Source organism: Syngnathus floridae, chromosome 18 (assembly GCF_059516105.1).
Source record: "Syngnathus floridae isolate MCC-2025c chromosome 18, RoL_Sflo_1.0, whole genome shotgun sequence".
Taxonomy (NCBI): Eukaryota; Metazoa; Chordata; class Actinopteri; order Syngnathiformes; family Syngnathidae; genus Syngnathus; species Syngnathus floridae.
Window position 1 is genome coordinate 3,380,068 of NC_142430.1, and position 9,850 is coordinate 3,389,917.

The 9,850-nt window shown below is 44.3% G+C and overlaps 2 protein-coding genes across 6 annotated transcripts; one reads left to right on the forward strand and one right to left on the reverse strand.

Moving 5' to 3' along the window:
• Positions 1 to 1,236: 1,236 nt before the first annotated feature.
• LOC148382198 (uncharacterized) lies at positions 1,237 to 2,539 on the reverse strand. 4 transcript variants are annotated; one of them, XM_088359002.1, is made up of 6 exons: positions 2,419 to 2,539; positions 2,187 to 2,337; positions 1,995 to 2,100; positions 1,774 to 1,933; positions 1,551 to 1,703; positions 1,237 to 1,463 (listed from the first exon to the last, which is right to left on the reverse strand). In XM_088359002.1, exons 2-6 carry the CDS (start codon positions 2,309 to 2,311, stop codon positions 1,288 to 1,290), a joined length of 720 nt encoding a protein of 239 aa, XP_088215128.1. In that variant the 5' UTR covers positions 2,312 to 2,337; positions 2,419 to 2,539; the 3' UTR covers positions 1,237 to 1,287. The 4 variants fall into 4 exon arrangements, with proteins under 4 accessions (XP_088215128.1, XP_088215126.1, XP_088215129.1 ...); XM_088359000.1 differs by having other exon boundaries at positions 2,413 to 2,504; XM_088359003.1 differs by having other exon boundaries at positions 1,995 to 2,088; positions 2,413 to 2,503.
• Positions 2,437 to 9,023, forward strand: wdr24 (WD repeat domain 24). 2 transcript variants are annotated; one of them, XM_088358993.1, is made up of 12 exons: positions 2,437 to 2,512; positions 2,616 to 2,749; positions 2,867 to 2,959; positions 5,738 to 6,222; positions 6,287 to 6,464; positions 6,537 to 7,209; positions 7,277 to 7,383; positions 7,458 to 7,579; positions 7,641 to 7,745; positions 7,838 to 8,178; positions 8,375 to 8,559; positions 8,625 to 9,023. In XM_088358993.1, exons 4-12 carry the CDS (start codon positions 5,742 to 5,744, stop codon positions 8,791 to 8,793), a joined length of 2,361 nt encoding a protein of 786 aa, XP_088215119.1. In that variant the 5' UTR covers positions 2,437 to 2,512; positions 2,616 to 2,749; positions 2,867 to 2,959; positions 5,738 to 5,741; the 3' UTR covers positions 8,794 to 9,023. The 2 variants fall into 2 exon arrangements, with proteins under 2 accessions (XP_088215119.1, XP_088215118.1); XM_088358992.1 differs by having other exon boundaries at positions 2,463 to 2,530.
• The last annotated feature ends 827 nt before the right edge of the window (positions 9,024 to 9,850 follow it).

The following is a 9,850-nucleotide window of genomic DNA, read 5'->3' on the forward strand; positions in this document are numbered from 1 at the left end:
AATGAAGAAAAAGAGGATGTTTGAGCGGAGGTTAATGTGCCTCTTTAACTTTAAGATTCATAGCAACTTGTAAAAAGGGCTCGTAAGTGCTTTGGATTTTTATCAAACGCGCTCGTCCGCACACAAAACAAATGAGACCAAGGCAATTTAAAAATGGATACTGTGCAAAAAAAGGAGGAAATATCTGAATGACAGGAGCCAAGTACGCTCATGTTTTGTTTTCCGGAACAGAATGCAGCATTTCATAATCTCGCGTGCCATATTGTTTATTGTGCTGTCATGCCCGATGCCTTGTCATTGAACACTGAAGGAGAAATGGTTTCTCATCGGATGGAGCGGGTGCTCATGAAAAATCCAAATAGTGCACATGAGCTGCTTAATTATTAACGCCATACGACGTTTTTTTTTTTTTTTTTTTTTTTTTTTGTCTTTTTAAATAGAGGAGGGAAACGATGAATGCGTAGCAGGGAAATAAATGTAAACGAGTGCCGCGCTGAATGGGAAGTCAAATATTCGAGATTTGTGGTAGCTTTGCCCCCCCCCCCCAAAATCAAGTCATGCCACTTTTTAAGTTGTAGCCAAACGCGTCCATAAAACGGTGCCAAACTTATAAGGTTCAATCTCGCCAACAAGCAGACGCGAGGTTGCGCCAACACAGAGTTTACAAGATGAAGAAAAAAAATAAGAAGCTATTTTTCTCTTCGTCATGGGGAAGCACGACTAAATTCACATGTGGGAAATTTGTATCAAAGTCCTCATGAATGATTTCATTCTCTATTCTATGTACTTTTTAAATGTTCTGAAACGGAACCATTTTATATTGTATATATATGAATATATTTTGTTTTATTTTGTACTGGTCATTGTATTTTGCTTTTATTTGGAAACAATATAATTAAAGAATAATACTGTGGCGAAAATCCAAAAGGTTTTTGTACCCCGTTTGTCTATTTCAGCACAAACTTGGTCACATTTTTTATTTTTTTAAATGGACAAATTCATATATATTTTGTTCCGGCGTTTGACATCTCTAAAAATTTAACAAGGGAATTCTCTTTGAACGTGTCGAGACATTACTGTTGCTGTCAAATTTCGTCAGCTGAGGTTGTAATTTGTTGTGCTACTGTCAGATCTTATTCCATTTTCTCTCCTTTGGATCCAGAGACAAAAGTCTTAAAAAGGTCTCGGCTCGTTTCAAGTTAAGATTGCTTAGGGGGTGAAAACGTTTGATGGCAATTCTCTGAAAAAATCTTTATTGCTCAAGTACCAAAGCGATTCACGTTTCTTTCATCTCATTTTAAGTTTTTTGCTTGCTCTGTGATCAGCATCCACGTGCTCTTCCACCACCCCGCCACCCTTTACATCAAGATCGTCAAGAAACGGGAGCTGCTGTTGCTTAGCAACGCTGAGCGCCCACAAACAGCGCTCCAGCCTTTGGGGCGTCCAATCGGGCCGGGGGTCCACTGAAAAAAATAAAAAATAAGCAGAAACTGGCGTCAGAAGATGAAAGGCTGTGGCGAATGTAAAAAGTTGGAAGTCATAGATTGAACCTTTGTTAAGTCTGTTGGTCATCGCCACCATCTTGTTTTGGTAGAGTGAGTAGTGTTTGGCTGTGTACTGAATGGGTTTGAGCCCTGGCACGCTTTCCAGGGCCTCGTCCGACATGAACGCCGCTTGATCGGGCGCTGCTACAGCCAACACAGCTGCAAAAAAAAAAAAAAACTGGTGAAAACCTATTGAAAGTCAGAGGAGCTCCGATTTGGCCTCGCTGACCTGAGGCGGTGGCCGGGCCGACTCCTTTCAGCGAGCTGAGCTCGGTGATGGCCGCCGCTACGTCGGGCAGGAGGCTGAAGGCCTTTCGGGAACATTTATCCACGGCGTCCTCGCTGTTGGACGACACCAGCTGCTGCAGACGGGGCCTGAACTTCCCCCTCTGCCGACGAGAACGCAGGTGAGGCGCTGCGATATTCTGCGTGTGTGGAGGAGCGACTTACAGTGAGCTTCCACTCCATCAACTTGACCACTTCTGCCAATGTGACATATTTCTCACACCGACTTGAGATGATAACGGGCAGCTCCTCTTGGTACCTGCACACAAACCTTGGGTCATTTACAGCTCGTGTTAATATAAAAATTTAAAATTTAAATTACATTGCACACTAGATGCTGCAGGGCTCATTTCTTACCACTTATCAAGCTGGAGAAGTTTCCCAGGTTTCTTATTCTTGCTCTTGGCCTCCACCACGTCCCAATATTTACCTTCAACTCTCCTCCATGTTGCAGGATGCTCGCACTCAAAAAGTCCACTCATGGCCGCACAGCAGCTCACAAAATCGCCTGCAAGGATACAAAGAGCATGGTTAATTAAGTTCCTTTGCGAAATATAAACCATAAATGGTCAGAAAAACTCACGCAAACCTAGTTGAAAATGATCGTGACGTTTCCGCCTGACTCTCGGTGAACTCTCGCGAGAGTATTGTTCTATTATTTCCGGCAATGCAAGCAAACATCGGTGAGCACATTTACTATGGTTAGTGCATTTGTCGTTATTTGCTTTCATGCACCTCAAATAACTGAAAATTTCACAGATCATATATTATCTGCAATGTTCGTAGGATCGCGTTAGTGTTGCGTGACTTTGCTTGGTCTAGCCAGCTTGCATTAGCACCCCGCTGCAGCAATCTTCATGAAAATGCGGAGAGTTGAGCTATTTCCAGACACGGGACCTCAACCTCCAAACATGATGAAGGTAGGTCTGGGATCACGGAATTAATCATTCTGGACGTTGCTAAAGGAAATGTGTACTGCATCTAAGTAACACGTTTGTGCTATTCAGAACTTTGTTTCGTTGTATTTGGTGCAACAGTGCCTCCAGCAAATTGCATCTCCTGGGAGAGCGTGAAGTGCATTCTGAGGTGCTGCAAAAGTTGAAGGGGGTCAGAAGCTCTTCAGCAAATTGGTATGCATATTTTTATTTACTGTGTTTCAGGAGAGATTTTGACGCACATAATTTTTCACTACGAGGTCTTCATGGGGCTGACGATATGGCTGTAAAAAGCAGTCTCAGATTTCTCATAAGAATACAATTTCAGTTTGGCCTTAGTTTGCTCCATTTGTCATTATAACCCGCAAACTACGTTTTTTGTTTTCCCATAAGAATGATGTTTCATCAACAACCAGAGAAATAATGTAAAAAACATACATATTATTGATATATAGATTATAATGTATATAATATAAACATATATTAGTAAACATTTTTGCAGTTGCTTATTCGCCAATATGTATTTGTTGAAAACGAATGTGTTTTAAAGGGCTAGAGACACCGGTATATGTATAAATCGGTTTTAGTTAGGTTATGAGCTTATAAATATAAATTGACGCTCGAAACAACGAAAAGGAAGCTGTTGCTCTGAAAAATATAATTTAAATTTGCCGCACAGACGAGTTTGACTGCACCGAGCCGCCAGCCGGAAGTGACGTCTCATGACGTCTCAAGTTGTACGCGTTTAGCTTCAGTGAATGTAAACAAAAAGAGAAGAGGGGCCAGCGCGGAGACGTCGGGCCAGGTTTGCGGCCAACCCAGCTCGCCTAGCCGTGCCTTCCATTATCCTGGCGTACGTTCGTTCGCGGGACGACAAGATGGGTTGAGTTCGTCTGATAGGATCCACGAACCGGACAGTGCGTGCCTGCTGTGTGCTCGTGTTCACAGTGGCCTGGTTGACTGTCATCTTTCCGGACTCTGCTGTGCATCGGGAGCGGCTAGCGTGCTATCACTCTTATTGTTCATCTTCTTGTTTTAATTTTCCTGTGTTGTTTACTTGTATGTGCGTTGTGAACTCTGTCTTGTCACCCTGGGATAGTGAGAAACGTAATTTCGATCTCTTTGTGTGTCTTGACATGCGGAGGAATTGACAATAAAGGAGACTTTGAGACTTTGACTTTGAAAAGTATGTCGAAGCGTGACGGGAGGGGCACAATTCAGAAAACGTGCTCAGCTCGTCGAAAAAATGCGATTTAAGAAATAAAATTAAAAATGCGCCTAAAACCTAAACCAAACGCTGCAGATGTTCATTTCTCCATGCGCAGTGGTCAACTCGGCACTCTACTCTTTTTACTATGCCAACCTAACCACAGTGACGGGAGAGGCACAATTCAGAAAACGTGCTCAGCTCGTCGAGAAAATGCGATTTAAGCAATAAAATTAGAAATGCTTATAAAACCTAAACCAAACGTTGCAGGTGGTCATGTCTTCATGTGCCGAGATCAACTCGGCACTCTAAAGCCCCCAAGAGCACTTTTTACTATGCCAACCTAACCAGAGTGACGGGAGGGGCACAATTCAGATAATGTGCTCAGCTCAGCCCAAGTGAACTGCTAGATTCATCATATTCTGTGTCAAAAGAGGTTTCTGAGTCGGATAAAATGATGCTAATATTGCCGCTAGAAACGGAGCTGTCGCTATCATCTGCCATGTTGTTTGGGTTTGTTGACATCCAGATGTACAACTTGTGACGTCACAGTAATGGCGCCGCCAGTTTGGCTTCGTGCGGGACCCGATCGATAAACTGGCATTTCATTTCAGCTTTATTCTTAGTAATCGGTGTTCATTTTTAATTTCCAATGCGGCAAATGTGTTCACTTTATACATTCTATCAAATTCCGTTCTAATTGAAAAAAAAAGGGATGTCCCTTGCCCTTAAGCCCAAAAGCGCTAAAAGTGTGTATTTGGCGCCATCTAGTGGCATCGCCGCTATTTATATGCACAAAGGAAAAATGGCAGTTTACTCTTAAAATATATTTTTACATTATTTCTCTGGTCGTATATTTTATTTATCTATATGTTAAAATATAATACAGTAAAATAAATGATTATTATTATTATAATCATTACTAGATATGTAATGAATAGTAATTTTTATAATAATTATTATTCGTTGTATTATATTTTTACTATATTATATTTAATATATACATATATTTTACTATATTTGTTATATTATATTGCCATTTTTCCTAATTGCATATAAATAAATATTGGCGATTCCACCAGGTAGCGCCAAATACACACTTTTAGTGGTTTTGCACTTAAAACACAAGATTCGTTTTCAGCAACTATTGGCGAATGTGCAAACTGCAAAAATGTTTACTAATATATATTTATATTATCTACATTATAATATATATATTAATAGCACATGCTTCAACTGTTATAATTTAATACAATAGTATAATAAAACAAAATAACAAATAAATATTAAAGTTAAAGTCCCAAATTAATGTAATAAAATATGATATAACTAAAAATGTGTATATATATATATATATATATATATATATATATATACGTATATATACATATATATATATATATATACGTATATATACATATATATATATATATACGTATATATACATATATATATATATATATACACACACACACACACACACACACACACACACACACACACACACACACACACACACACTGTTTATGGTTAGTTATATTTTATTACATTGAATTATTAATAGGGGGTGACATCATAATTGAAAATAGCCGCCCACCATCAATTCACATCCAGTGTGTTATGTGTTTGTGTATTTTTGCCCCACAGCATGACTCTTAAGAAAGTGAGCGCTGAGAAGAAGTTTTTATTAATATTCATATTTATATTGCATGGACTTTTTGAACAACTGAAACGATGTGATGCGTAAAACCCTGTGATTTCTGTAGGAAGATGGAGAAGATGTCACGGATCACCACAGCCCTGGGCAGCAGCGCCATCAGCGGCCGAACCATGTTCTGCCACTTGGACGCCCCCGCCAACGCCATCAGCGTGTGCCGTGATGCCACGCAGGTGGTGGTAGCTGGGCGCAACATCTTCAAGATCTACGTGCTGGAGGAGGAGCAGTTTATGGAGAAGCTGAATCTGCGCGTGGGCCGCAAGCCGTCGCTCAACCTCAGCTGCGCCGACGTCATGTGGCACCAGATGGAGGAGAACCTGCTAGCCACCGCCGCCACCAACGGCGCCGTGGTGACGTGGAACCTGGGCAAACCGTCTCGCAACAAGCAGGACCAACTGTTCACAGAGCACAAGCGTACGGTCAACAAGGTGTGCTTCCACCCCACCGAGGTGTACATGCTGCTGAGCGGCTCGCAGGACGGCTTCATGAAGTGCTTCGACTTGCGCAAGAAGGAGTCCGTCAGCACTTTCTCAGGTAACAAGCGGCCAGCACCTTTCATACACAACGTGATTTGCACAATTACCCATTTGGATTACAGGTCAGTCAGAAAGCGTGCGAGACGTCCAGTTCAGCATGAAGGACTATTTTACTTTCGCCGCTTCTTTCGAGAACGGGAACGTCCAGCTGTGGGACATCCGACGGCCAGACCGCTACGAGCGAATGTTCACCGCCCACACTGGCCCGGTGTTCTGCTGCGACTGGCATCCTGACGACAGGTGCTTGTTAAAAATGGACGGGAAGAGCTCGAGGAGAAAAATATATCAAATGTTGCTTGGGTTCTCTTCCAGGGGCTGGTTGGCCACGGGCGGCAGGGATAAAATGGTGAAGGTGTGGGACATGACCACAAACCGGGCCAAAGAGATCTACTGCGTCCAAACCATCGCCTCGGTGGCTCGGGTCAAGTGGCGCCCGGAGCGCAAGTTCCACCTGGCTACCTGCTCCATGATGGTGGATCACAATATTTACGTGTGGGACGTGCGGCGACCGTTTATCCCCTTCGCCACCTTTGAGGAGCACAAGGACGTGACCACGGGCATCGTGTGGCGCCACCAGCACGACCCTCACTTCCTACTCTCGGGCTCTAAGGACAGCACACTTTACCAGCACATGTTCAAGGACGCCACGCGGCCCGTGGACAAGGCCAACCCCGAGGGTCTGTGTTTTGGCTTGTTCGGCGACCTGGCCTTCGCCGCCAAGGAAAGTCTGATCAGCGGCGACGCGAACAGGAAGCCTTACCCTGGCGGCGACCGGCGCTACCCCATCTTCATCTTCAAGAAACCCGACCCGACGGAACAGTTTGCGCACGTGTCCAGCGCTCTCAGCGTCTTTGAGACGGACTTGGACAGCAATCGTATGGACTGGTTCGTCAAGACGGCACAACTCTACCTCCTCGGCGGCAAGCCGTTCGCCGAGCTGTGCGATCACAACGCCAAGGTGGCCCGCGAGCTCAAAAGACCTCAGGTACGACACACGAGAAGGTCTGAAAAATATTTCAGCTGGTTACGTCACTCACCAGGTCTTATGACAGGTTTCCACAACGTGGACCATGCTGAGGATCATGTTCTCTGACCCAGCAAACATCACCACTCCTGGTCCCCACCTCAGTAAACTTGGCACCTTACCGTTAATGAACAGGTAGCGACACAACTCCCTGCGCTGTTGCTGAGCGGGACTAATTGAGGCCACAAACTGTACTCTGATGCCTTCAGCTTCAGCATGAAGGAAATCGGAACTGGAATGGGCAATGAAAGCAGGCTGGAGCGCAGCAAAGGTGATGCCAGACAAGATAATATCCACTTGGAACCTGAAAACATCAGCAATAATAATGAAGGTGAGACATTGGAATAACAGGAATCAAAAATAAAATGGATGACCAAATTGTTTCCCTTCAGAAAACGAGGAGACAGAGGGCAGCGAGGGCCAAGCCGAGTACATGTTTGGCGATGCCGAACTGGATGACGACGATCTTTATTCAATGGAGCAGGACAACCCGACAGGTCGGTCAAATTGTGACATTTTTAGCTCTTTATCTGGAAAATGGACACATGAGCTAAGTCATTCTTAGATAGTTGTGTCTACTCAACGCTAGCTGAGGAACAGGAGTGCATGCTGCCCCAGGAAGCCTTCCAACTGCGCCATGACATCCTGGACAATCCGTCGGCCCCCGAGCACCTTCAGCAGGACAAGGCCGACTCGCCGCACGTCAGCGGCAACGAGGCCGAAGTCACGTGCCTGACGCCCATCGAGTCCTTCTCGCTCATCTCCATCTCGCAGCCGCTCTTTACGCCCGACTTGCCCGCTAGCTTCTTCTGCCCCATCGTGCGCGAGATGCTCAGCTACTACGCCGAGAAGGGCGACGTGCAGATGGCGGTGTCCGTGCTCATTGTTTTAGGAGAGCGCATCCGGAAAGAAATTGATGATCTGACACAGGTAATCTCAGACTGTAAATCTGGAGGTATCCCTCAGGGATCTATCTCGAGTCCGTGTCTTTTTTCCATTTTTGATTTATGACCTTATTTTTTCGGATTGCTCTGTTGATTACTTCCACCTCAAAGCCCCTCATCTTGGAATCCAAGAATCCTTACAACATAACCAGAACCTCAGTTTAAACAGTTTTGTCTTTCAGGAGCACTGGTACACGTCCTACATCGACCTGCTGCAGCGCTTCGAGTTGTGGAACGTGTCAAACGAGGTGATCAAGTTGAGTACGTGCAGCGCCATCACCTGCCTGAATCAGACCTCCACTACGCTGCACATCAACTGCAGCAACTGCAAACGGCCCATGAACAACAGGGGCTGGATTTGCGACAGGTACCGAGCGATGGTACATTCCGCCATTGTTTGCGGTCAATAATCCATTTTTGGGTGTTGTGTAGGTGCCACCAGTGTGCTAGCGTGTGTGCCGTGTGCCACCACGTGGTCAAGGGACTCTTTGTGTGGTGTCAGGGCTGCAGTCACGGCGGCCACCTGGAGCACATCATCAACTGGCTCAGAAGCAGTCCGCACTGTCCCGCCGGATGCGGACATCTGTGTGAGTACACCTAAGCTCAGGCCAAACGGTGATCAATCATCCATCTTTCCTTCCTTCTGTTACTTGCGGGTCGAAAGGCTGAAGCGGAATCATGTTCATTGTGTATTTAAACAGATGATATTGAAAAATATTTTTCTCAGACAGCTGTACATTTGACATTGTGTTTTGCAAATCCTTTTGTAAGAAGAGCAAAGTCAATATTTGTCTGAATGGAAAACTAAAATTTGTCAACTTTTGATTCAAATTCTTTACTTTTGGAGTTTTTTTGTGTGGTTAAGGTGAAACACTTTGAATACTGTCCAGGAGCATTTACCGTAATTGCCGGACTATAAACCGCACCGGATTATAAACCGCACCAGCTAAAGTTTAGGGATACTTCCTATTTTTTTCTTACATAAGCCGTACCGGACTATAAGACGCACGTGCACACGAGTTTTTTACAAAGAAAGACAGTACATAGAAAGCCTTTTTAATGTTTTAATAACATACTTGAACATGTCTTTCTAAACATTGCCTGTGACGCAGCAGTAGTACCGCAGCAACGCGGAAGTGTGCACGCGAGTTATTAGTTTTTTTAAAGCTTTAATAACATACCTTAACATTTCTTTCCAAACACTGCCTGTGACGCGGCAGTAATACCGCAGCAACACGGAAGTAACACAGCAAAGTCACTGAGACGCGGCGGTAACGCGGCGATAACACAGCAGCAACACAGCAGCAACACGGTAGCACAGCACGAACAGGGCTGGTTAAAAAAAACATACCAGTAAAAGTAAAAAAAGAGCCGTCTTCTACTATCGAAGTCTTCCTCCTTAGTGTCCGATTGGAATAGCGTTAGATATCCTTCGCCTCACACTTTCTCAGTCTCTCTTTCGTCGTCGGTTTTATGCATTTCTTCGAGTGTGAAGAGGTTCTGTTCATGCTAATCTTATTCATGCACAAAGCGCTAAATTATATTAAACTAGCGAGCGACACGTATTGCTTAAAAGCTGCATCATATGCATTTCTTTTATCCCCCATAATGACGGTTTGTGTATAAAAGCTTCCTGTCTTTGTGTGAATGCGGGTGTG